Source organism: Ornithorhynchus anatinus, chromosome 6 (assembly GCF_004115215.2).
Source record: "Ornithorhynchus anatinus isolate Pmale09 chromosome 6, mOrnAna1.pri.v4, whole genome shotgun sequence".
Classification (NCBI taxonomy): domain Eukaryota; kingdom Metazoa; phylum Chordata; class Mammalia; order Monotremata; family Ornithorhynchidae; genus Ornithorhynchus; species Ornithorhynchus anatinus.
The window spans coordinates 45227441-45253090 of NC_041733.1; the positions used below are offsets into that span (position 1 = coordinate 45227441).

At 59.0% G+C, this 25650-nt stretch overlaps 1 protein-coding gene across 3 annotated transcripts in view; it reads right to left on the reverse strand.

Annotated features, from left to right (window-relative positions):
- The window catches only part of LOC107546884 (pre-mRNA 3'-end-processing factor FIP1-like), a 37287-nt gene that overhangs the window by 7116 nt on the left and 4521 nt on the right, over positions 1 to 25650 (reverse strand). For 2 of the 3 annotated variants that reach the window (XM_029067057.2, XM_029067055.2), the window contains exons 3-14: positions 23471 to 23552; positions 18638 to 18741; positions 17904 to 17962; positions 16852 to 16962; positions 14200 to 14330; positions 13154 to 13278; positions 11494 to 11599; positions 7937 to 8144; positions 5762 to 5788; positions 3406 to 3463; positions 2279 to 2334; positions 157 to 304 (exon numbers count right to left, since the gene is read on the reverse strand). In XM_029067057.2, coding sequence (XP_028922890.1) covers positions 157 to 304; positions 2279 to 2334; positions 3406 to 3463; positions 5762 to 5788; positions 7937 to 8144; positions 11494 to 11599; positions 13154 to 13278; positions 14200 to 14330; positions 16852 to 16962; positions 17904 to 17962; positions 18638 to 18741; positions 23471 to 23552 — 1215 coding nt within the window. The remainder of the gene's footprint in view (positions 1 to 156; positions 305 to 2278; positions 2335 to 3405; positions 3464 to 5761; positions 5789 to 7936; positions 8145 to 11493; positions 11600 to 13153; positions 13279 to 14199; positions 14331 to 16851; positions 16963 to 17903; positions 17963 to 18637; positions 18742 to 23470; positions 23553 to 25650) is intronic. The other variant, XM_029067056.2, reaches the window with a different exon arrangement.

Sequence of the window (25650 nt, forward strand, 5' to 3'; positions counted from 1 at the left end):
GGCGATGACCGGGCCGTCCTGTGGGTGCCCCACCATTGGGCGGCAGAGGTCCAGAGCTGGGCGGACCACCCACTCCCCGGCCCGGGGAAGGGTGGGGGTGACCGGCGCGGTGGAGGGGGGAAAGGGAGGGAGGGGTGGGAAGAGAAGAGCTCGTACTTGTTGTATTCGCTGGTCGTGGGGGTCCGGTCCCTCTCTCTCCGTGACCAGTGGCCGCCTCCAGAGGCACCAGAACCCTTGTCCAGTGTGGTCACCCATGGCGTGTGGGTGGCCGAGATGGGTGGGTAGCTGATGAAGCCAGATTCTGCTGAGAAGGGGAAAGAGAGATGGAGCCTTCTCCCGAATCCTCCCTCTCCTGGTTCACCACCGCCCCGATGGCCCAGGGAACTAACCGTTCCCCTCCCCGCTCTCCACCTCCCCCAGGTAGAATAGAAACCCCACGGGGCTGGGGAAGCATCTGGAATGGTGCGGGGGCATTCGAAGCAGCATCGGCTGGTGGCATCGGTGCTATTTGCTGAACACTCTCTGGGAAAGGAAGACTGAACTAACTGCTTGGGGTATAACAGCAGCAGCAGCACATGACCACTGCTCTCCAGGAGCTTCCAGTCTAATCTCTCTCGCTCCCTTCCTCCCTCCATCACAGTAGTTATGGAGCATCCACCATAGGCAAAGCATATGTCCCTGTGCCTCAGTTCCCTCATCTGCACAGTGGGGACTTAATACCTGTTCTCCCTCCTACTTGGACCGTGAGCCCCAAGCGTGACCCGATGATTTTGTATCTACCCCTCGCTTAGTACGGTGCTGGGCACGTAGTAAACGCTTAACAAATACTATCATTATGCAACACTTCCATGAATCTAGAAACTTGGGAATTAGCCTCCCTTCTCCTTCCTGCATAACTTACTTATTTACAGTAATTTATTTATATTAATGTCTGGCTCCCCTTCTGTATTGCAAGCTCATCGTGGGCAGGGAATGTGCTGATTACTGCTACATTGTACTCTCCCAAGCCCTTAATACAGTTCTCTGCACAGTAAACGCTCAACAGATGATGGAATGAATGAATTTATGACCATATTTTTATGCTGGCTTGCTTCCTTTTACTTATTTTATTTTCTCCTCTGCTAGACTGTAAGCTCCTTGAGAACAAGGGATTGTATCTACCAACTCCCTTGTACTCTCCCATGCGTTTAATGCAATCTTTTGCATACAGTAGTACTCAATAAATACTACTGATTGACAGCCTCAGTCGGTAGGCATGATCCCTGTCCTCAAAAAGCTTACAGTGTAGGGAAGGGGGAGGTTGCGGGGGCTTGAGGGGTCCACGGGACGCAGATGTTGGAGACCCCCGGGACTATCGGAGAAGTCCGGCAGGGAGAGGAAGGGACAGGCTGGTGATGACGGCCTCGGTGGGCACCCAGACGCCGGATAGCACCACGCCCCACTACACACCTGCCTCCACACCCGTACACCCAGTCTTCTCTCCCCAGACTCACCCAAAGACACAGAACCTTGTCTTGCCCCCACCACATTATCTCACCCCCTCCCACATAGTCACCCAGCCTTGTCTCACCCCACAATCAACCTTGTCTCGCCCCCAAAACTCACAGACACACAGCCCTATCTCCCACCCAACACACAGGCCTGTCCCCTTCTCCCACACTCACTTCCATTCATTCGCTCAATCGTATTTATTGAGCCTTTACTGGGTGCAAAGCACTCAACTAAGTGCTTGGGAGAGTACAATAACAAGTAGACACGTTCCTGCCCACAGTGAGCTCACGGTCTAGAGGGGAAGACAGACACTAGAATAAATAGATAAATAACAGATCTATACAGATTCATACATATGCGCAGTGGGGCCGGGAAGGAGGATGAATGAAGGAGCAAGTGAGAGCGGGGCATAAGGGAGTGGGAGAAGAGGGTTTTGTCAGGGAAGGCTTCTTCGAGGAGACGTGCCTTCAGTAAGGTTTTCAAGTGGGGGAGAGCAATCATCTGTCTGATATGAGCAGGGAGGGCGTTCCAGGACAGAGGTAGGATGTGGGGGAGAGGTCGGCGGGCGAGAGAGAGGAGATCGAGGTACGGTATACTCATATACACACAGCTTTGTCCACCCCCCTCCCTGCACGCACACGCACACTCACTAGACAGCCGAGACTCCCGCTCACACGCACGAGAAACAGCCTCGTTCTTCCACACGCACACACATTCCTGCCTCCGACCCCACAGCCCCCCACCAGGTACGGGAATAGCGGTGGCGGAGGTCCGCCCCAGCGCTTACCCGCAGAGCTGTAGCCAAAGGGGGGTGGCTGGCGGTTGTTGTAGCTGGTGGGCTGCCTGTGGAAGGAACACAGAAAGCAGTAACTCTCCGCAGTGGCCCGCAGACAGAACTAGGGCCCCCTCCGTGACAGATGACCCTGATTGTGTCCCCATGTCCCGCTGAGGGGCTGGCTGGGCCTCCCATGGCTAGCAGGAGCTCAATTTGGGCCACCCCGCTGACTTCCAGGGGCAAGGGAGCCTCGTGGGCAGGTCGTGGCCAAGAAGCTAGAGGCCTGGGATGTCACGGTGAGGGGAGGAGTTCTGGCCAGTCGAGCTGTGCCTCTTGGATCTGGGCCCTGTGTCCTGTGTGCTTAAAACCCTATCCCCCATCTACAGCCAGCACTAGAGAGGTACCCAGGCCAGGGGCAGGAACAGCTCCAGTACCCTCCAACTGGCCCCACCACCCCTCAACTGAGTCACCCGTGGCTGGCTGTCCTGCCATCGCCAGCTCGCGGCCATCTGCTCCCAACAGGGCGCCGGGAGAGGCGGGCACGGATAATCCACATCCAAAGATAATCCAGGCCAGCCTGGTGCCCATCCATAGGTTGGGGTTTGATCCCAACGAGCCAAAGGGAGGAGTCTTTTGAGGGAGGACACGAGCAGAGCAATGGCGAGAAAGGGAAGGAGGAGGAAGAGGGAAAAGGAGAGGAGAAGGAAGAGAAGAAGGAAGAGACGAGGGAGGAGGGAGAAGAAGGGGAGAGGAAGGGGAAGGAGAAGAATCCCCAGCTCTGCCACTTGTCAGTTGGGTGACCTTGGGCAAGTCACTTAACTTCTCTGTGCCTCAGTTCCCTCATCTGTAAAATGGGGATTAAAAAAACTGTGAGCCCCACATGGGACAACCAGATCAGCCTGTATCTGACCCAGCGCTTAGAACAGTGCTCTGCACATAGTAAGCGCTTAACAAATATAAAAAAAGGACAGAGAAAAAGAAGGGAGGGGAGGAGGAACAAAGGGACCTCCCACACACTGAAATAGCAGACCCTAGGAGATCCAGAGCGGTGAGAGGAGTTAACGGGCCAGAGGTCCCTTCCACGCCACTACCAGGCGGCCCCAGCTCCCACGCCGCCCCCGCAAAGGGCCCCCTCTTACCCGTCCAGCGTCGGGATGAGGAGGGCAGGCGGAGGAGCCAGAGGCGGTGGGAACAAGCCTGCGAAAGGAAGCCGGGACTCAGGGCAGAGCCAGGGCAGGGCCAGCAGCACAGGGGAAGAGGGAGGAAGAGGGAGGAAGGGGAGCCCTCCTAAGCGAGAGGCAGGGAGCATCTCCCGAGAGGCCGCCGAATGATGCCCAGAATGATGCCCAGAATGATGCCGGTGGGCATCCGGACCAGCGCCTCGCCTCCGGGTGGGGTCAATGCCGGACCCCCCAGCACGGATGGTTGTCTGCCTGTCTGTCCGAAGAGCCTGTCCCTCTTGAAAGAAACCCACCCAGGGTGCTGCTGATCCACCACATGGGCCCTTCCCTCCCGCTTTCCCCTGCGGAAGCGGAGGTCTGCACGTGGCGGGTCTCGGACTCGGAGGATCCCTTTCCCATTCCCGGCGCCACGTCTCTCCCTGCACCCCAACTTCCCCTTCAACCCCGCCACCCCCACCCCAACTTTCTCTTCAACGCTGCTCTCTCCCTCCCTTCTCTGGCCCTGGAGCAGACCCAGTAATCATAGCAATCACGGGATTTGCTAAGCACCGTGCTAAGAATCACGCTAAGCGCTGGGGTAGATAGTAGGCAGTGAGATCGGACCCAATCTCTGTCCCACATGGGGCTCACAGTCTAAGGGGGAGGACAATGGTTGCTCAGTCCCTACTTTACCCAGGAGGGAATGGAGGCACAGAGAAGTGAAGGGACCCGCCCAAGGTCACCCAGCAGGCAGGTGGCGGAGTAGGGATTCGAACCCAGATCCTCCGACTCCCTGTCCTTTGCTCTTTCCACTAGACCACGCCGCTTCTCCGACTTGGACGGGGGAGCTGAGGGCACAGATGGGTGGGTGGCCAGAGCCAGAAATGGCCCCTCTTTAGGGCTTTTCTCGGCTCCCTGGCCACACTCCCCCCCCCCCCCCCCAACCGTGGGGCCACCCCCGGTCCTCTCCGCACCCGCGCCCAGGGGAGTTGGGCGCTGAGAAGCGGACCTCCCACTCCCCTTCTGGCCTGGAACACCCTCCCCCTTCACACCCAACAGCCCACCACCTGCCCCATCTCCACAGCCCGACAAAGCCCTCTTGTCCTGGGCAGGGAATGTGTCGGCTTGTTGTTGCACTGTACTCCCCCAAGCATTCAGTACAGTGCGTTGCACACAGGAAGCGCTCAATAAATACCACTGAATGACGGAATGAAACCCCATCTCCTCCAGAAAGCGTTCCGTGACTAACCTCTCCTCACCCTACTCTATTCTCCCTCCCTTCTGCGGCGCCTACGTACGTGACGCCTCACCCGTTCAGCACCTCGATACTCACCCCACCCAGCTACTCATCCTTACACTCGGTTGGTTCCCCTCCCCGTAAACTCCTCCACTAGACTGTCAGCTCCTTGTGGGGAGGGACTGTCTACCAACTCCAGAGAAGCAGCGCGGCTCAGTGGAAAGAGCCCGGGCTTGGGAGTCAGAGGTCATGGGTTCGAATCCCGGCTCCGCCACCTGGCAGCTGGGTGACCGGGCGAGTCACGTCACTTATCTGTGCCTCAGTGACCTCATTTTCAGTGACCTGGAAAAAGGGGCTTAACTGTGAGCCTCACGTGGGACAACCTCATGACCCGGTATCTCCCCCAGGGCTTAGAACAGTGCTCTGCACATAATAAGTGCTTACCAAATACCAACATGATTATTATTAACTCTGCTGTACTGGACTCTCCCAAGCCCTCAGTACAGCGCTCTGCACACCGTAAGCGGCCACCAAACACCACTGATTGATAGACTGATTACCATAAACACTGCTGGGGACTTAATAATAATAATGTTGGTATTTGGTAAGCGCTTACCATGTGCGGAGCACTGTTCTAAGCACTGGCTGGGGGAGATACAGGGGAATCAGGTTTTCCCATGTGAGGCTCACAGTCTTAATCCCCATTTTCCAGATGAGGGAACTGAGGCCCAGAGAAGTGAAGTGACTTGCTCAGAGTCACACAGCTGACAGAGCCGTGATTCGAACCCATGACCTCTGACTCCCACGCCCGTGCCCTTTCCACTGAGCCACGCTAATAATAACAACGTTGGTATTCGTTCAGCGCTTACTATGTGCAGAGCACCGTTCTAAGTGCTGGGGGAGACACAGGGTCATCAGGTCGTCCCACGTGAGGCTCACAGTCTTAATCCCCATTTTCCAGATGAGGGAACTGAGGCCCGGAGAAGTGAAGCGACTCGCCCATAGTCACACAGCTGACAGGTGGCAGAGCCGGGATTCGAACCCGTGACCTCTGACTCCCAAGCCCGGGCTCTTGCCACTGAGCCGCGCTGGACTTACCTGGGATGGGTCCGGGGGGCGGCAAACCTGGGGAGAGAAGACACATTAAGGGAGGGGCAGGAGACCGGCGGCGGCGGGCGGGGAAGGCCGGCACCACCAAAGTCCTGCAGTGCTCTGCACGCAGTAAGCGCTCAATAAATACCACCTCCGGGGCTGGGGAGGGGGCAGGGGGAGACAGTGGGGGCGGATGCTCCCCCATCGTAACCCACGTTCCCAGCACCGCTGGCCTCTAGTTGGGAAGGGCCCGGCCCCGAGCCCCATCTCCCACGAGCGAAGCCAGAAGCCCTGGCCAGTTTCAGGCCCCCGCCCCAGGCCTCTCCCGCTCCACCCCGGGTGACATCTTGGTGGCTTCCTCCAAGTGCCCACTATTTCCCCGGGACCCTCGGGGCCCTAAGAGAGGGGTCCGATGGCAACAGAAGGGGGGCGAGGGCGGTTCGGGTGCAGAGGAAGCTCCTCAAAGGCAGGGAAACTTGTCTTGCAATTCTATTCTACGCTCCCAAATGCTTTAGTAAGCGCAAGCCTATCTCCCCCTCTAATAATAATAATAATGTTGGTATTTGTTAAACGCTTATTCTGTGCAGAGCACTGTTCTAAGCGCTGGGGGAGATACAGGGTCATCGGGTTGTCCCACGTGAGGCTCACAGTTAATTCCCATTTTCCAGATGAGGGAACTGAGGCCCAGAGAAGCGAAGCGACTTGCCCACAGTCACGCAGCTGACAGTGGCGGAGCCGGGATTCGAACCCATGACCTCTGACTGCCAAGCCCGGGCTCTTGTCACTGAAGACTGTGAGCTCGCTGTGGGCAGGGAACGTGTCTGCTTGTGGCTATACTGTATTCTCCCAAGCGCTCAGTACAGTGATTTGCACACAGTAAGCGCTCTGCAAATATGACAATGTTAGACACGCGATAAATATCAGTGATTGATTTGACGGGGCCTCCTCTACCACTGCCTTAAAATCGTCAGGCTCGTGCTGCCCAGAAACACAAATACAATAATAATAGTAATAATGCCGGTATTTGTTAGGCGCTTACTACGTGCAGAGCACCGTTCTAAACGCTGGGGGAGATACGGGGTCATCGGATTGTCCCTCGTGAGGCTCACAGTCTTCATCCCCATTTTCCAGATGAGGGAATTGAGGCACAGAGAAGTCAAGTGACTTGGCCGCAGTCACACAGCTGACAAATACAAAAGACCACCCCGGGCTAGGCTAGGTTGAGCTAGGCCTCTCCGTTCCCTTTCAGCTCGAATCGACGGACTGTGGGTCAGCGGGGGAATGGAACCGAGCGGAGCGGCTGCAAGTGCTTATCGGGGTGAGGAGACCAGACATCCCCAGCTAGACAGGACGGTCGCACGTTCCGGGGTCGTGTCTCACCCCGCCCGGCAGCGGGACCGCCGAGAGGCCGGTATTCCGTAGCGACGGCTCTTCTCCGCACTGGCCGGGAACAGGTGGAAGTTTCCATCTGGGTCCACGGCCAACGCCCCGCCACCACCCTGACAGGGTCACTTCTGGTTCAGCGATGGCAACGTCCAGCCCTGCCTCCTACCGTGGGTGACCGTTTCCGCCCACGTGCGCGCATCCCGGCGTCCGTGCGGGCCCGTAGCCACGTTCGCCCGACGGTCTGAGCGCCCGTGCGTCCATTTGTGTGATTTCTGACGGTGGAGACGGCCCCGGGTGTGCCCGTGTTCTTTGGCGTGCGCCTGACGAGGCCGTATCCGCCCGAGTCTGTTCTGGTCTGCATCGGCTTCTATTTGTGTGCGTGTGTGTGTGTGTGTGATAGTGTCAGTATCTGTGACAGTGTCTGTGTGTGAGAGGGTGGCGAAAACTTCCTGTATCTATCGGTGTCTGTGTGGACGGTGTTGGGTGCGTCTATGTCTGCAGCCGTTTGTGTGCACGTGGGAGATGGTGGCTACGTGTCTTCCTGCCCCTCGGGGACAGAGGGTTCAGGTGTCCTTCCTCATCCTCCTTCTGCTCCCTCTGCCCCTTCCCCTGGGCCCAGCACGGGGTTCTGATCCCAACAGGCGCTCGGTCACCCTGGCTTCACCCCGTCCACCATCCCACCCACTCCCCATCCCTTGCTACGACCAACTCCGCCCAAGAGAGGCGGGAGGATCCGGAGATGGGGGGCGAGCGACCCGACTCTTCCCAAACTCCGGCCACCGACCGGACACTTACCCGGGGGGTGCAGCGGGGGCGGCACGGCCGGAACCGACGGGGGCGGAGGATGGAGGAAGTGAGGCGGGGGGGGACCGGCCAGAGGCGGGGGCGGGGGTCCCGCCGCCGGGGGGACGAAGGGCTGCTGCTGTGGGGGCTGCTGGGGCTGGGCCGGCTGGGGCTGCGGCTGCGGGGAAGGCTGGGGCTTGCTGCCGTGCTCTCCGAGGACCTGGATGGGGAGAATGATAATAACGATGATAACGTTGGTATTTGTTAAGCGCTCACTATGTGCAGGGCACTGTTCTAATCACTGGGAGATACAGGGTAATCAGGTTGTCCCACGTGAGGCTCACAGTCTTAATCCCCATTTTCCAGATGAGGGAACTGAGGCACAGAGAAGAGAAGCGACTTGCCCACAGTCACACAGCTGACAAGCGGCAGAGCTGGGATCCGAACCCATGACCGCCCAAGCCCACGCTCTTTCCACCAAGCCACACTGCCTCCCGAGCAGAAGCAGCGGAAGCAGGGGGAAGAGATGGAGAGGCCTGGGCGGGGGGTCGGCTGGGGGTCGGCCGGCAAGGCCAGTCACAGTTTCGGCATTTATTAAGCGCTTACTGTGCTCCCACTATGAGGCAGACGCTGGATCGTCAGGTCGCACTCGGTCCCTGTCCCGCTTGGGGCTCCCAGTCTGAGTGGGAGGGAGAATGGGTATCGATCCCCATTTTACAGATGAGGAACCTGAGGCCCAAAGAAGTGAAGTGACTTATCCTAGGTCGCACAGAAGGCAAGCGGCAGAGCCAGGATCGGGACCCGGGACTCCCGAGTCCCAGGCCTGTGTGCTTTCCACTAAGTCACACGATTTCTCTGGCGTCCCGGCCCAGCTGATGAGAACCAAAGGGCCGGGGAAGGCGGGGGGGCAGGTGCCACTTGGCTTGTGCCTCCTACCTTGCCCGCCAAGGGAGGCTCAGGGCAACCCGCTCGTCGCAGAAACCCCTCGGGGCTTTACGCCAGAGGTTGCTTCCCACCCCCACCCCCAACAGAAGCGGGGCTTCCATTTTCCACTCTGGGCCCATCAGTTAATGGGCACCACAGGACAGTTCAACCGGGTGGCCGGGTGGCCTCCAGGGACTACGGTGGCTAACGCGCCGACTGGGGCCGCCGCGACTCCCTGCGCCGCCCTCGTCTCTGCCCCGCTCCCTCCCCTCCTCAAAAACCTCCACTCGGTTCCGCATCAGACAGAAACTTCTCATCGGCGGCTTTAAGGAGTTCAATTTGCTCCCCCGCACCCACGTTACCTCGCCGATCTCCTTCTACAACCAGCCTGCACCCTTCACGCCTCTAAGGCCAACCTGACCTTCACCCTCGTCTCTCTTGCCATCAACCCCTGGCTCCGACCTTTTCTCTCTGGAGATGCCTCGACGTCTGGCAGACCACCTGTCTTCCCGTCTTCAAAGCCCTCCTGAAATGACGCTTCCTCCAGGAAGCCTTCCCCGACTCTCTTCTCATCTCCCCAGCCTATCTTCCCTCCCTTCTACGTCACCTATTCACTTGGCTCTGTACCGCGAGCCCTCTGACCTTCACCCACCTCCAGCCCCACCCCATTTATGTCCCCGTCCTTCTCTCTGGCTTTCCCTGACGGTTTTCCCTACTCGTCTGTAAGCTCCTTGAGGGCAAGTAAGGTCCATAAGAACAACAACAATAATAAATGTGGCATTTGTTAAGCGCTTACTATGTGCCAGACATGGGGAGATAGTGGAAAGAGCCAGAGATCGTGTGTTCGAATCCCGGCTCTGCCACTTGTCAGCTGGGCGACTTCATTCGTTCATTCAGTAGCATTTATTGAGCGCTTACTATGCGCCGAGCACTGTACTAAGCGCTTGGAACGTACAAATCGGTAACAGAGACAGTCCCTGCCCTTTGACGGGCTTCAGTCTAATCGGGGGAGACGGACAGACAAGAACAATGGCAATAAAGGCAAGACTTCACTTCTCTGTGCCTCAGTTACCTCATCTGGAAAATGACTGCGAGTCCCATGCGGGACAACCTGTTTATCTTGTATCTAATCCAGCGCTTAGAACAGTCCTTGGCACAGAGTAAGCACTTAAATATCGTTATTATTATACAAGCAAATGGGGTTGGACACAGTCGTGGTCCCACACGGGGCTCACAGTCTCAATCCCCATTTTACAGATGAGGTACCTGAGGCCCCCAGAAGTGAAGCGACTCGTGCAAGGTCACAGAGCAGACAAGTCGCGGAGCTGGGATTCGAACTCAGGTCTGACTCCCAGGGTCATGCGCAATCCACTGGGGGACTCCACCTACCAACTCTATAGTATTGCACTCTCCCAAGTGCTCAGTACAGTGCTCTAGATCCAGCAAACTATAAGTCCCTTTCATTCACTCATTCAGTAGTATTTATTGAGCGGTTACTATGTGCAGAGCACTGTACTAAGCGCTTGGAATGTACAAATTGGTAACAGATAGAGACAGACCCTGCCCTTTGACGGGCTTACAGTCTAATCGGGGGAGACGGATAGACAAGAACAATGGCGATAAATAGAATCGAGGGGAAGAACATCTCATTAAAACAATAGCAAATAAATAGAATCAGGGTGACGTACATCTCATCAACAGAATAAATGGAGGGCGGGGATCGTGTCCACCCACTCTACTGTAATGTACTTGCCCAAACGCTCAGTATAGCACTCTGCATATGGTGAATGCTCAATAAATACCACTGACCGAATGATTGCTTGGCAGGGTGGAGGAGGGCAGGCAAGGTGGGGTCCCTCATACAAAATCGGGAAGGGCCATCTCTGGGAAGGGCCCGGGAACCGGTCCCGGAAACGGGACGGTCCCGAGCTCTGGACAAGCTGGAAGGGAAGAAGGTTCCGGGACGTTCCGCTGACTAGGCGCCAGATGGACCTGGGCCTGGGTGACATCTTGGGGCCGGAATCTAGGGATATCACTCGGTGGGGGGCAGGATTGTCAACCGCTACAGGGCTAGGGCACCTAGGGCGCAGCGGAGGCTTGGTTGTGGGAGGCAGCAGCAGGTGGGACAGGGGTGAGAGCAGCTCGGTTCTCTGTAATAATACTAATGTTGGTATTTGTTAAGCGCTCACTATGTGCCAAGCAACTATTCTAGGCGCTGGGGTAGATACGGGGTAATCGGATCGTCCCACGTGAGGCTCACAGTCTTAACCCCCATTTTACAGACAGGGTAACCGAGAAGTTAGGTGACTTGCCTTCTTGATTCTATTTAGTTGCCATTGTTTTTACGAGATGTTCTTCCCCTCGACTCCGTTTCTTGCCATCGTTCTCGTCCGTCCGTCTCCCCCGATTAGACCGTGAGCCCGTCGAAGGGCAGGGACCGTCTCTATCTGTTGCCGACTTGTTCATCCCAAGCGCTTAGTACAGTGCTCTGCACATAGTAAGCGCTCAATAAATACTATTGAATGAATGAATTGAATGAACTTGCCCAAAGTCACACAACGGACAGGTAGCAGAGCTGGGATCCGAACCCGCGACCTCTGACTCCTAAACCCGTGCTCGTTCCACTGAGCCACGCTGCTTCTCACCTGGATGGGGTTCTCCTCCGAGGCGTGCTTGTCCCGCCGGCGCCCCTCCACGCGGCGGATGGTACCCGCCTGCCCGCCAATCACGTCGATGGTCCCGCCCAGCTTCCTAGAGGGAGAAGCGGAGAGGGGAAGCCGGGTCCGGTCAGGGCTCCCGCCGGGCAGCGAAGAATTCTTTGCTCCCCCACTCTCCTTCCAACTGCCCCACCGGGACAGGCAGACCGACAGACACGCGACACACACACTCCACCCCCTACCATCGGTGAGATCTCCCCAGAGTTAGAGGGACCCTGCGATTAGACCGTGAGCCCGTCGTTGGGCAGGGATTGTCTCCATCTGCTGCCGAGCTGTCCATTCCAAGCGCTTGGTCCAGCGTTCTCACATAGTAAGCGCTCAATAAATACTATTGAATGAATGACTCCTCCAGCAGGAAGACTCCCACAGTCAGAGGAGCCCCAGGGATCAGAGGCTAGAGATGCCCACAGTTGGAGTCAGAGATCCGGCCTCCGCCACTGAGGCCGAGAGACCCCCAACTATCAGAAGCGAAAGATCCCTTCAGTTGACAGCAGAGAGACCTCCACAGTCAGAGACAGAGACTCCCCCCCAGTTAGAGACCCCAGTGTTCTGAGGAAGAGAGCCCCACAGTTGGAGAGAAACCCCAACCAGAGGTGGAAACTCTCTTGTGGCGGGAGATTGGAGGAATCTTCCTCTCACCTCCTTGTGCACGTGAACGTCCCCATTGCTGTCTCCCTGAGGGCTTATTTCAACCACCGCCAGTCAAAGCAGCAGCCCCATCGTGGCCGACGCCCCTACTCCGTCCCCGTCTCTGCCCCCGTCCCAACTGCCCCGGCCCCCGCCCTCCCTGCCTCAGACCGTGCCGCTCCCCTCTCCCCAACCTATGCAAATGCCCTCCTCCTCCTCCTCCCCGACAGCCCCTTCTCCTCCCCCGGGCTCTACAAACCCCTCTTAGCCTGAGTTCCGACTCTAGATTTACGGGTGAAAATTTTCCCGGTTTACTGGCCCTTGTGATTCGGTTCTAGGATGGTGTCACGTCAGCCACTTTTTTGGGAGGTGGGTGGGAGGACGGGCGGGCGTACGTGCGCCGGTGTCTCTCCGTCAGGTGTGTGAGTGCGGCGTCCGTCCGGCCCCACGCCGGACTCACGACCGCTCTCACCTCCGCACTAGGGAAGGCTCAGTCCGTGCTCAGTCTGGGCCCCGCAAACCCCTCGAACCCAGGGCATACAGCATGGGACGGGGCCAAAGATAAGGAGGGGGGTGCTCAGGGGACTCGTGTCTCCTCTAACTCCTTCTTGGTCACGGAGAACCACAGGGAAGCGTCCCAGTCAGGATGGATCATATCGTCCCGTCTTTCCAGAGAGACACCCTCAGGGCCGGGACAAACCGGACTGCCGGCCCCCTCCCGACTGCCTCCTCGGTGCGGCGCTCAGCCCGGACTGCCCCGCGGCAGGGCTCTGGAGGAGGAATTTCCCCGCCTCCCGGTCACCTACCGCCGACCACCCACCCGCAGCCAGGAGGATTGCACTCACAGGAGCCGTTCTCCCAGCCTCGGGGGCCGAGGCAGGCGGGGGCAGGGGGAGGTGTCGCTAAAAGGCAGGAGGCCTCGGGCTCCCCCGGTCCGGTCCGGCCCGCCCCAGCTCCTCACCGGTTCGGGGGTGGCCCGGCCTTCACCCGGCCCCCAACCAGGGCCACGAAGTCCGTCTTGAACTCGGTTTTGATGACGACGTTCTCGGGCTCCTTGTCCGCGTTGCCGGTCCGGCCTTGTTGCACCTGAGTGGGGGGGCGGGGGGCAGAGAAAGCCGCGAGCTGCAGGGGTGGTCCGGGGGGGTTCCCCCCTCCCTCTGCCTCTCAGACCCATTTTCCCCTTTCCCGGAGGGCCAGCGGGAAGTTGCGGCCAGGGGCTGCAGGCGGCCATCCGGACCCACAGACTCGGGATGATGATAACAATAATGATGGCATCTGTTAAGCACTTACTATGTGCAAAGGGCTGTTCTAAGCGCTGGGGAGGATACAAGGTGATCAGGTTGTCCCACGTGGGGCTCACGGTCTTTATCCCCATTTTACAGATGGGGTAACCGAGGCAGAGAGCAGTTAAGTGACTTGCCTAGAGTCACGCAGCTGATAAGCGGCGGAGCCGGGATTGGAACCCACGACCTCTGACTCCCAAGCCACCGAGCTCTTTCCACCGAGCCACGCTGCTTCTCTCCCAGGGAGTCGGTCAACTTTCTGCCGCTGGGCTCCTCCCTAAGGAGCCATCCCATGGGCCCCCTCCTTCGACCCCCCAGAATCTTCGGGGGGCCCAAAGGAAGCGGAATCATAATCACGATGGAGGTGTTCAGCACCTGCTACGCGTCAAGCGCTGTACTAAGTGCTGGTGTAGATACAAGATAATCAGGTCGGACCCGGTCCCCGTCCCAAGTGGCGCTCACGGTCTAAGCGGGAGGGACCACGGGTGTTGAATCTCCATTTTACAGAGGAGAAAACTGAGGCACAGACAAGTGACTTGCCCAGCAGGCGCGCAGCGGAGCCAGGATTAGAACCCACGTCCCCCGGCTGATGGGGCGCTTAATTAGGGTCGGTCGCTGATGGAGCCGAGCGACGCTGGGCCGCGTTCACTCTGTCCCCCCGCCGGTGACCCTCCGCCCCCGCCAAGTGCTTCCAGCCCCCCGCCCTCGCCCGCCCAGGCCCTACCGTGATTTTGTTCTCCGTGCTGACGGGCGGCGAGGGGTCCAGGCCCAGCTGCAGCCGCCGCTGTTTTTCGCAGTACGCTTTCCACGTCTCCTCGTTGAAGCCGTAGTTGAAGTAATCGGAAAGGTCGGCGCCTGAAACGCAGCCAGCAGACCCCTGGGGTGCCGTTCCCCGAGGCCCTACCCCAACCCTCTCCCCCCTTGAACCCACCACCACCGCACTGGAGCCCGCCCGTACGTGACCCGGCCCCCGAATGAGATGTTCATCCCCTTGATTCTATTTATTGCTATTGTTTGTGTCTGTCTCCCCCGATTAGACCGCAAGCCCATCAAAGGGCAGGGACTGTCTCTATCTGTTACCCATTTGTCCATTCCAAGCGCTTAGTACAGTGCTCTGCACATAGTAAGCGCTCAATAAATACTATTGAATGAATCGAATGACTGGAGGAGGGACGGGAAGGAGGTTCCTTGGGGTGAAGTCTCTCACTTGGAGAGTCGCCTAGTAATAATAATAATAATAATAATAATGATGTTGGTATTTGTTAAGCGCTTACCATGTGCAGAGCACTGTTCTAAGCGCTGGGGGAGATACAGGGTAATCAGGTTGTCCCACGTGAGGCTCACGGTCTTCATCCCCATTTTCCAGATGAGGGAACTGAGGCCCAGAGAAGTGAAGTGACTTGCCCACAGTCACACAGCTGATAAGTGTGGGCCTGGAGTCAGAGGGCCTGGGTTCTAATCCCAGCTCTGGCAACTGCTCTGCCAATTGCTCGCTGTGTGACCTGGGCCAAATCACTTCACTTCTCTGTGCCTTCAGTGTCTTCAACTGTAAAATATTTTTATTACCCTATTTATTTTGGAAATGAGGTGTCCATCCCCTTGATTCTATTTATTATTGTTTTTGTCCGTCCGTCTCCCCCGATGAGACTGTGAGCCTGTCGATGGGCAGGGATTGTCTCTATCTGTTGTCCATTCCAAGCGCTTAGTACAGTGCTGGCCACATAGTAAGCGCTCAATAAATACTATTGAATGAATGAATGAATAAAATGGGGATTCGATACCTGTTTTCCCTCCTATCTAAGACCGTGGTGAGCCCCACGCGGGACGGGGACCGGGTCTGACCTAATTGGCTTGGGCCTACAGTGTTTGACGTATAATAAGCGCTTACCAAGTATCATAAAACAAACAAAACATCTCTCTTGTGTCTCTCGCATCTCTCCTGTCTCTCCCCCAAGAAGGCCAGCAGGGTGTGGAAGGCAGCCAGGGGCCCCAGGTGCTGCTTCTGGCTCTACCGCGCTGCGTCCCGGCCCCTCCCCTGCCGGGTGTCGTTCTGGAGGAGGGAGGGGCCCAGTGCTCTGCACACAGTAGGCACTCAATCCACCCCCAGGATTGGTTGACTGGTCCATCGTTCCCGCTCGGGCACAGGTCAGGAATGCCCCCGAAGCCCCGCGGGAGAGGGGGCACCGTCACGGTTCGGAAACCTGGCGTTCTCGCCACCCAGGCAAGGAAGGACAAAGCCCTTACTGGAAGCGACACGGCTTGGTGGATAGAGCACGGGCCTGGGAGTCAGAAGGATCTGGGTTCTAATCCCGGCTCCACCGCCCGGCTGCCGTGTGACCTTGCGCAAGTCATTTAACTTCTCTGTGCCTCGGTTACCTCAACTGGAAAATGGGGATTAAGACCGTGAGCCCTAGATGGGACAGGGACGGTGTCCAACCTCATCACCTCGTATCTACCCCAGCGCTTAGAGGAGTGCCTGGCCCGTAGTAATCACTTAATGAATACCACAATTATCATTATTTTTAATTCACGACACTCCCCTGGGAGGGGTCCAGCCTCCGTCACCTCTCCCCGAGCAGGAGGGGGACCCGAGCCAGGCCAAGGGCTCTCTGCACCCCAGCTCTCTGCCCCTGGATGCCGCATTTCACTCAATTCATTCGATCGTATTTATTGAGCGCTTACCGCGTGCAGAGGACTGGACCATGCGGTCGGGAGAGTACAGCAGAACCAACAACCGACACAATCCCTGTCCACAACGAGCTTCCGGTCTAGAAACTATTTTCATCTGGACCCCGCTTACGGGGAGCCGTGTGAAGCCCCACCATGGCTCTCGGAACCGGGGCTGAGAGGGACGGGGGTGGCGAAGAGCGGCCGAGTTGGGTAGCAGGGGGTGGAGGGGAGGGTCGTTTTTGGCGTGTCGCGCTCGGTACGGTCCTCTGCAAACAGCAAGCACTTAATAGATACGACTGAATAATAAATACGATTGAATGAACCAACCCGAGGCCTGAAATCCAGCTCGGGGCCTCGTGGGCCCCACGGGTTGCCGGATGCTCCCATCGCCCTTCCCACGGCGGAGAAGCTGAGGGCGGCAACGGAGCCGGCTCGTTGGAGCCGGCGGGGGGAGAGGCCCGGGGACACGCTCCCCTGCCTAGGCTCGTCTCCCCTCCTCTCTCCAAACACCCATCGCCACACGCCCTCACGGAAAAATAACAAGCCCTCACTCCGCGCCGAGCACCGGGCCGGGCCCCGGGGGTGAGGCAAGATGAACGGACACGTCTCCCCCGGACCCACCGATCCCGCACGCGTCCACACGCCACCCCGCCTCCACCCGCGGCGCTTCCAGAATGGCTCCGGGCCTCTCGCCTGGGACCCCTACCTGGCTTCCGCCAAGGCTTGTCTTCAAACGAGTCCAAATCCACTTCCACCACCGGAAAGCCGTTGATGTTCCCCAGCGCGTCCAGGTCGATCCCTTTGGGCTGCAGTTTGGCTGAGGGGAGGCGGGGGGGTAGGGGGAGGTGCCGCTGGGAGAGCTTCCTTCCTCCCTCCTCCCCCTCCAATGTCACCTGAAGCCAGAACTCCAGAGGAGGCGGAGAGACCAGCAGGGACGACTGAGGGCGGCCAACCGGGCCGGACGCAACGAGGACGTTGGCCGCGACTCGGAAAACCCTGGGCCCGTGACCTCTTAGCGTCCAGCCTGCAGCTCCCTGAAGGAGGGCCCTGGTCTTCGCCAGCCTTCCTCCAGTGACCAAGCGTGGCCCATCCAACCCCCCTTCGCTCTCCCCACACCTTCCCTGACTCTCCCTCCAGAGACCCAGCATGGACCACCCAAACCCTCCCTCCCTCTCCACCCCCGATTCTTCCCCCTGTGACCCAGCACGGGCCATCCTCTAGACCAGAAGCTCACCGTGAGCAGGGAACGCGTCTGTTTGCCGTTCGACTCCACTGTCCCAAACGCTTAACACAGTGCTCTGCACACCGTAGGCATTCGGTCAATACGACGGAATGCCTGAATAAAACCAACCCCCCTCACTCTCCCCGCTCCATCCCCGACTCTCCGTCCGGTGTGAGCCAAAAGAGGTCATCCAACATCCCAAACTCTTTCTTCTCCATCCCTGTCTTTCCCTCCCGTGACCCAGCATGGACACTCATTCATGGGCCTGCCCGAACTCCTCCAGACCCCACCGGTGTTTCCGACTGCCCGGATTCCCGTGGGGACGGATGTGGGGTGCTCGCCCCAGTGGGGTGAAGATACGCTTCCTGCTGTCCGTTCCGAGCCTGCCACCCTGAGCTGCAGTAGGAGTCCCTCGCGCTGATGGGGCGGGGGGGGGGGGATGGATCCAGGGAACTGGCTCCCTCCCGCCTGCCCGGCCGCCACCCCCACCCCCATCGCTCGGGACCCCCCGCCCGGCGAGGGGCGGCCACACCTACCTGAAGCCGCCGCCCCGTAGCCTCTCCCCATTTTCAGGTTTAGGTTCATGGGGGTGCCCCTGGCCAGAGAGAAAGGAGACTCGGCTATTGCGGGGCACGGGTGGGCGCCGACTCCCCCGGGCAGGCCCGGCGCGGGTAGAGCCCCAGCCACCCTCCCGCCCGCACAGAGAGGGGCTGGGGAGGAGGCCAAGGGTGGAGAAGAGAGCTGGAGGGCAAGAGGGAAGAGTGGTCGCCATCCAGCGTGGGCAGGAAACAGCTTCAGCGGCCCGAGGGGGCACCGGAAAGGAGCCCCTGAACCCAGGTGCTCAGGCCCGGGCCCCGGGGTCCCCGCCTGCCTTCCCAGGGAGCGGGGGGAGCCGGGCCGCAGCCTCCCTCCCGCTCTCCGGGGGGGCCCCGCCGAGAGCCCGCCTCCGGAGCCCCGGCCGGCTTACCTGGACACCCCGGGCCCCTTCTCTCCCCCGCTCCCCGAGGCTGCGAGCACCGAGGGGGACCATTCTCCGGAGCCAACCCAAAAACTTAGAAGACCGAAAATATACCGAAAAGCAGCAGCAAAACCTCTTCTCCGGACCGGGGAGATGACAGTTGCCAGCAGCAACCAGGTACACCTCCCACGTTAAATTCCATCTGACGCCAAGGGTGACATTTCAGGCACGGGGGCGGTGAGGCTCCCCCGCCCCCTCCCCCCGGCCCTCCCCGCTCTCCCTGTTGCCCCCGGGCCCTTGGGAGCCACCCACATGTAGGAAGGGGCCCCGGTCTTGATGTTGCCGATGGTGACCTTGACGTCGTCGTCATCGCTGTCGCTGTCCTCATCCTCGTCCTCTCCGCCGCTCGGGGGCACCTGGGGACGTGGGGGGAGGACGGGGGATGGGGGAAGAGTGAGTGAGAGGAGAAGCTCTGGACCCGGCCGGGGAGCGACACAGGTGGCTGGGGAGGGATAAAGACCAGCCTCGTATTACCCGCGATTCTATTCCACGGGCAGTAGAGAAGCGGCGGGGCCTAGCGCAGTGAGCACGGGTCTAGGGGTCGGGGGACCTGGGTTCGAATCCCGCCCCCGCCTGCTGCGTGGCTTTCGACTAGTCGCTCACTTCGCTTCCCTGGACCTGTTCCGTCACCTGCAAAACGGGGATCGAACGCCCATCTCTACTCCCCCTCAGGATGCGAGCCCCCCGTCGGGCGGGGACTCCGTCCCACCTGATCAGCTAGTACGCGCCCCGGTCCTCAGCCCGGTGCCGATCGACTCGCCGTACCTCGAATCTCACCTATCTCTCTGTCGATCTCTCACCCGCATCCTGCCTCGGGCCTGGAACTCCCTCCTCCTCCATATCCGACAGACGATCGCGCTCCCCACCTTAAAAGCTTTATTAAAATCACAACTCCTCTAAGAGGCCTTTCCCAACAAACCCTTATTTCCTCCTCTCCCACTCCCTTCCGCCTCAGCTGGCACGTGGATTTCACCCCTCCCTCAGCCCCACGGCACTTAGGGAATTTATTCGTTTCTATTAACGTCTGTCTCCCCCTCTAGACCGTAAACTCTCTGCGGGCAGGGAATGTCTGTTAAACTCTACTCTCCTAAGTGCTCAGTACAGTGCTCTGCACAAAGTAAGCTCTCAGTAAATACCACCGATCGACTGGCGTACGATTAGCGCTTCACACACGCCACGATTACCATCGCGAAGATCGCTAATGATAATCGTTATGCGAGCCCTGCTCTATCTCCAGGGCTCCCAGTTCGGGGCAGAGGGAACAGACGGAGTCACTCTCTAGGCCACCCAGGCCGGGGAGAGCAGAGATCCGTGGGGCGGAAAGGAGGGGCAAGATCAGCAACGATTACGGATCCGGAGGAGGAAGCGTCGGCTCCGGAGCTAGGGAACACCAACCCCGTCCGCCCGGAATTAAAGACCGAGGCCCGGGCGCCGGACCGCCTTTCCCAGTGACTGCCCAGAGAGGGGAGGATCGATCTGCGAACCACTGGGGTTCGGTCTGTGGCGGGGCCTTGCTGGCACCCGACCGTCCCCTGCCCGCTCGGGCTAAGCCGACCCCTCTCCCCTCCGCTCCCCTCCTGTCAGCTCGCTGGTCCCTCCTGCCCAGGAGGGGGGCTGGGGTGAGCACGTGGGGAGGGAAGGAGGGAGGTCGGTCGCCAGAGCCGGGGAGGGGTGGATCCTTCGGGCTGGGAGGCTTCAGGAGGGAGGACGGAGGGCCGCGGGACCGAAGTGGGGCCCGAGCGCTACCCAGGGACCTAGGGCCGAAGCCGGGGAGGTGGCCGTGTCTCAACCGGCAGGGGCCAGCCTCGCAGCCCGTCCCTCGCAGCGGCCCCTCTGATGCCCCTCGCCGGACACCCGCCCACCGTGGGGAGGGATGGAACTTCCAACGTGCCTGATGTGTCCCCCACCTTCACTCCCGATTTTCCAACTCCCCTCTTCAACGAGGTTCCCGCCACCTTCCCTTCCCCGAGCCAGCTCTCTCCAAACTCGCCGATGACCTTCTTCTCAACAAATCCGATGGACTGAACTGCGTCCTAACCCTTCCTCCTGGAAACGCGATCTAACCTAGGTTTCTCCGACCCGGTCCTCCCCTGGATCTCCTCCAACCTCTCAGCCTCCCACCCCTTAACTGCAGGGCTCTCTCAGGGCTCTCCGTTCCTCAAACACCTCCAGCGGTTGCCCATCCACCTCCGTATCAAACAGAAACTCCTCACCGTTGACCTTAAAGCACTCCATCACCTTGCCCCTCCCACCTCACCTCGCTCCTCTCCGTCTCCAACCCAGCCCACGTACTTCGCTCACCTGGTGCTACCCGTCTCACTGTGCCGCGATCTCGCCCGTCTCGCTGCCGAGCCCCGGTCCACGGCCTGGAACGCCCTCTCTCCTCAAATCTGCCGGACAGTTAGTCTTCCCCCTTCAGAGCCTTATTGAAAGAGCATCTCCTCCAAGAGGCCTTCCCAAATTAAACCCCAGTCTTCGTCATTTCCCACTCTCTTCCGCATCGCCCTGACTTGCTCCCTTTGCTCTTCCACCCGCCCTCCCGGCCCCACGACACTTGTGTATATTTCTAATTTTATTTGTATTGATGTCTCTCTCTTCCCCTCTAGACTGTGATCCCACTGAGGGCAGGGATTGTCGCTCTTTACTGTTCTGTTGTACTTTCCCAGGCCTCTAGTACAGTGCTCTGCACACAGTTAGCACTTAATAAATACAATCGAACGAATCAATGGATCCTCTTTTACTCATCCACCCCCAAGACTTCATCTACCACCTCTCCGCGGGCCAGTCCCAAATTCGCCTCACTGGCTCCGACCCCTTTCTCTTCTGCACCCCTCACCCCTCTAGACCGTAAGCTCGTTGTGGGCAGGGAACGTGTCTGATATACTGTCGGCATGTACTCTCCCAAGTTCTTAATACGGTGTTCAGCACACAGTAAGTCCTCAATAAACACGATCGACTGACTGCGGTCCTGCATTTTCTCCTGCCTCCAGGATATTCTACCTGGGTGTCCCACCAGTATTGTCCCACCTGAACTCACCTTCTCCATCAAACCCTCTCCTCTAACATCCCCACCACAGCTGATAACACGACCGCCGTCCTTCCCGTCTCTCGGACCCACCACTGTGGCATTATCCTTGACTCCTCTCTAACTGCCAGATTTAGTCCGTCACCACACCCTGTCAGCATTTCCAGAATCTGCCCCTTGCTCTCCACCCAGACGATCACCACGCTGATCCAGTGTCACATCTCAATTCCACCGGCTGAACTCCCTGTCTCCAGCCTCTGTCTCTCCCTCTCTACCTCAACCTTCGTTCTGCTCCCTGGATCGTCCTTCTAAACAATAACTCTACACACGTCACCCCGGGCCTCAACAACCTTCGGTGGTTAGAAACTCCTCTCTGGATCAAGCAGAAACTCCTGCCTACAGGTCTTAAGGCAGTCCATCGGCTCTCCTCCTCCTCGTCCACTCTCTTCTCCTCAGGAGGGAGGGCTGCTGGACTGAAGTGGGGCCCAGAGACCTAGGGCTGAAGTCGGGGAGGTGGTCATATTCATTCAATCGTATTTATCAAGCGCTTACCGCGTGCAGAACACTGTACCTAGCGCTTGGAAAGAGCAATGGAGCAACCAATAGAGACGATCCCTGCCCGCAAGGGGCTCACGGTGTACAAAGGGGGATACGGGGATCGAAAAAGTAAACAGGCATCAATGGCATCAAAATAAATAGAATTACAGATATACACACATCATTGATAAAAAGAAATAGAATAGTAAATAGGTACATATATACACAAGTGCTGTGGGGCAGGGAGGGGGACGGAGCAGAGGGAGGGAGTCGGGGCGATGGGGAGGGGAGGAGGAGCGGAGGGAAAGGGGGGGCTCAGTCCGGGAAGGCCTCCAGGAGGAGATGAGCCCTCAGTAGGGTTTTGAAGGGGGGAAGTGGGCCAGTTTGGCGGATGTGAGGAGGGAGGGCGTTCCAGGCCGGAGGTGGGACGGGGGCCAGAGGTAGACGGCGGGACGGGCGAGCACGAGGCCCGGTGAGGAGGTGAGCGGCCGAAGAGCCGAGTGTGCGGGCTGGGCTGTAGCAGGAGAGAAGGGAGGTGAGAAAGGAGGGGGCAAGGTGATGGACAGCTTCGAAGCCAACAGAGAGGAGTTTTTGCTTGATACCAAGGTTGATGGGCGACCGCTGGAGATTTTTTTGAGGATGGGGGTGATACGCCCAGAGCGTTTCTGTAGAAGGATAATCTGGGCAGCAGAGTGAAGCAGGGAGAGGCAGATTATCGTGACCCAACAGGACATCGGGGGCGGGGCTGGCAGGGGCCACCAACTCACACTCTTCATTCTTCTCAAGCAGACGTACTCACCGTGACTCCCGCTTGCCTCTCCCGCCTCTGACCTCTGGCTGATGCCCTCTCTCCTGCCTGGAACCCCCTCCCCCCTCCCATCCGCCGTGCCCTCTTCAAAGCCCTCTCGGAATCACAATCCCGGCCGGGAGGCCTTCCCTGGCTAATCTTCCCAACCTTATATACCCCAACTCTCACGCCAGCCCTCTCTCGCAGGTAAGGACTCATAACCTCTGGCGGCATTAACGATCACCTATTCGTTAGACCGTGAGCCCCACGTGGGACAGGGACCCCGTCCAACCTGATTATCTTCTATCTGCCCCAGCGCTCGGCACAGAGTAAGCACTTAAACATCATTACTACTGTCATTGATGCCATTCAATTACTTCCTCCTATCTGTAATTGACTTTAGTGTGTGTTTCCTTCATTAGCTTGTAAGCTTCTTGAGGACAGTGTCAGGAGGAGGGAGAATGGGCGCTTAAACCCTATTTTGCAGAAAAGGGAGCTGAGGTCCAGAGAGCTACTTGCCCGAGGTCACACGACAGGCAAGAGTTAATACAGTGCCTGACACAGAGTAAGCGCCTCACAAATACCAATTAAAAAAAAAGAGGTAGAGCCGGGATGAGAACCCAGGCTGGGTTCTTTCCGCTAGGCCCCGCTGCTTCCCAGTTTGCCCCATCCACCCGCTGCGGGTTTTTATTGTTCCCGGGTCTCCAGGGCCTGGCTCTCGGTGCCCACCACTTACGTGCTGAGCCGGGTCCCCATCCTCGCCACCACCTCTGTTCTCCCGCCCGGCATCGTGTAGAGGAAGAGAAGCGTCCACGTGTCTAGAAAGAACGACAGCACCAACGGACATCAACCCCTGTTCAAACCAACCCCCGGCCCACGGGACTTGACTTTCCGAGGTTCGGTGCGGCGGAGAAGGGGGCGGTCTCAGAGTTCTCACCCCGAGCTCCACCTGAGAGAGTTCCAGGTTGGGGGGCAGACGGACTCGGGGTCCCACCCATCCCGGTCCAGCCTGTCTGGCTCCGGGAGGCCCAGGTGGGCCCCTACTCGACTCCCCCATCTCCCGGAATCGTTCGTCCGGGAGCCCCTTCACTGACCGTTCTTCGGGGAGAAGCCCACCCAGCCGCCCTCCCACAGCCCCCTGCCCAAGCCGCAGACGAAGCCAGCCATGCCCACGCGTAGCAGCCCGGGGATCAACCGTGGTCAGGGCTGGCTTCGGGACCAGCGCCGGACCGAACGCGAGGGCTTCAGACGGGGATGGCACGTGGGGGTTGCCCCCCGCCCGGGCACACAGACGGACCGAAGCCGGTGGCAGGCTGGGCCGAACCGGCTCATCCCTCTGGGAGCAAAGCTGTGCTTGGGAGAGGGAGGCGGAGCCTCCGAAACCAACACGTGGGAATTTTGCTGCCAACGGAGTCAGCCTGGACCGCGCCGCGAACGAGAGTCACAAGACATCCAGGCCGGGGGTACAAACGGACAGACCGAGGGTTCCGCTGTGGGCCAGAAGATTTCCCCCCACGTCCCCGCCCCAGCTCTGTCGCCAGCGTAGTTTCCCCCAGAGTCCTTTTCCCTGCCCGGTTGGGTCAACGGGGGTGGGATGTGCCCAGAGGAGGCGAGACCCAGAGGGCACTGGGTATGCTCGGAGGGCCGCGGTCCACAGCGACACCAGCCCCAGACACGTCTCCCGTCCCCGGCCCGGGAGGCCGAGGTGGGCGCTCCCTTCCGCTGAACCTAGGCCTGGGATCTGGCCTCAAAATTTAAGAACTGGCCCAGGAACCGCCATTAGTCAGAGCATTCAAATTGAATCAGGGCTACAGCTTGGTTGGTCGCCAGGGCCACGGTTCAAGGAGAGGGTGGGACAGAAGGGGCAGAGAGAGAGAGAGAGGAGAAAAGGTCCACGGCAGCGAGCGTGAGTGTCTACATGTATATCTACGTGGCGGGAAAGTCACCGCTCGGAGCCCCGCTTGGCTCAGGGACGGTTCGCAGGGGTAGATCTGGGCAGGGAGGAAGAAGCTGCGGAGGCAGGAAGGCCGAGCCTGAGAGTCCGGAGCCACCGGGGCAGCGGGGAGAGAGTCGGGCCGCAGAGGGGTCGGGGCTAGAGGGGCGGAGACCGGGCTTGTGGCAGGGAGGTTGGAGCCGGCGCCGGGCATTTCCGCTCACGGCATTCGGAGTCACGTAAACAGATAAAAAAAACCCAGAAACCACCGCCCTGCCTCTCTGCTTGCCGGGCCTCATTCTCGGCTCTCTCCCCACTGACCTCTTGCTCACACCCTCTCTCCCGCCTGGAACTCCCTCCTCCCCATCTTCAAAGCCCTCCGGAAATCACACCCCTTCCAGGAAGCCTTCCCTGACTAGCCTCATCTCCCCAGCCTATTCGCCCTCCCTTCTGCGTCACCTTTGCACTTGACTGGCTCGTCGCTCACGCCACGGCATCTACGCGTATATCCTTAATTCTCGCTTGCTCCCCTGGCCCGTAATTCATTTCGGTGTCTGTCTTCACTGCTCGTCCGGAAGGTCACCGAGAGCAGGGGCTGTGCGCTACCAACTCTACGGAACTGCCCGCTTCTAAGCGCTTACTCCGGAGCTCTGAGATGCGCTGAGGAGATCAACCTATCGACGAGTAGCATTTACTGAACACTTACCATTTGCAGAGGACCGAAGCAAGCGCTCAATAAATACCACCGATCGACTGATCTTTATTCTCTCCTGCTCCTCTGCCCGCCTTCTGCCACTCACCGGTGGGGACGCATAATCGCCCAGAGAGGGTCCGTAGAGCCTGGGCACCTCCCCGCCCCTCGAGGCGGGTCCACTGAATCCCCCTCGGGGTGCCACCTGCCACGGGCAGATTCAGACCTTCAGATCAGGTTTCCCACCTCCTCAAGAACCTCCAGGGGTTGCCCATCCACTTCCACATCAGAC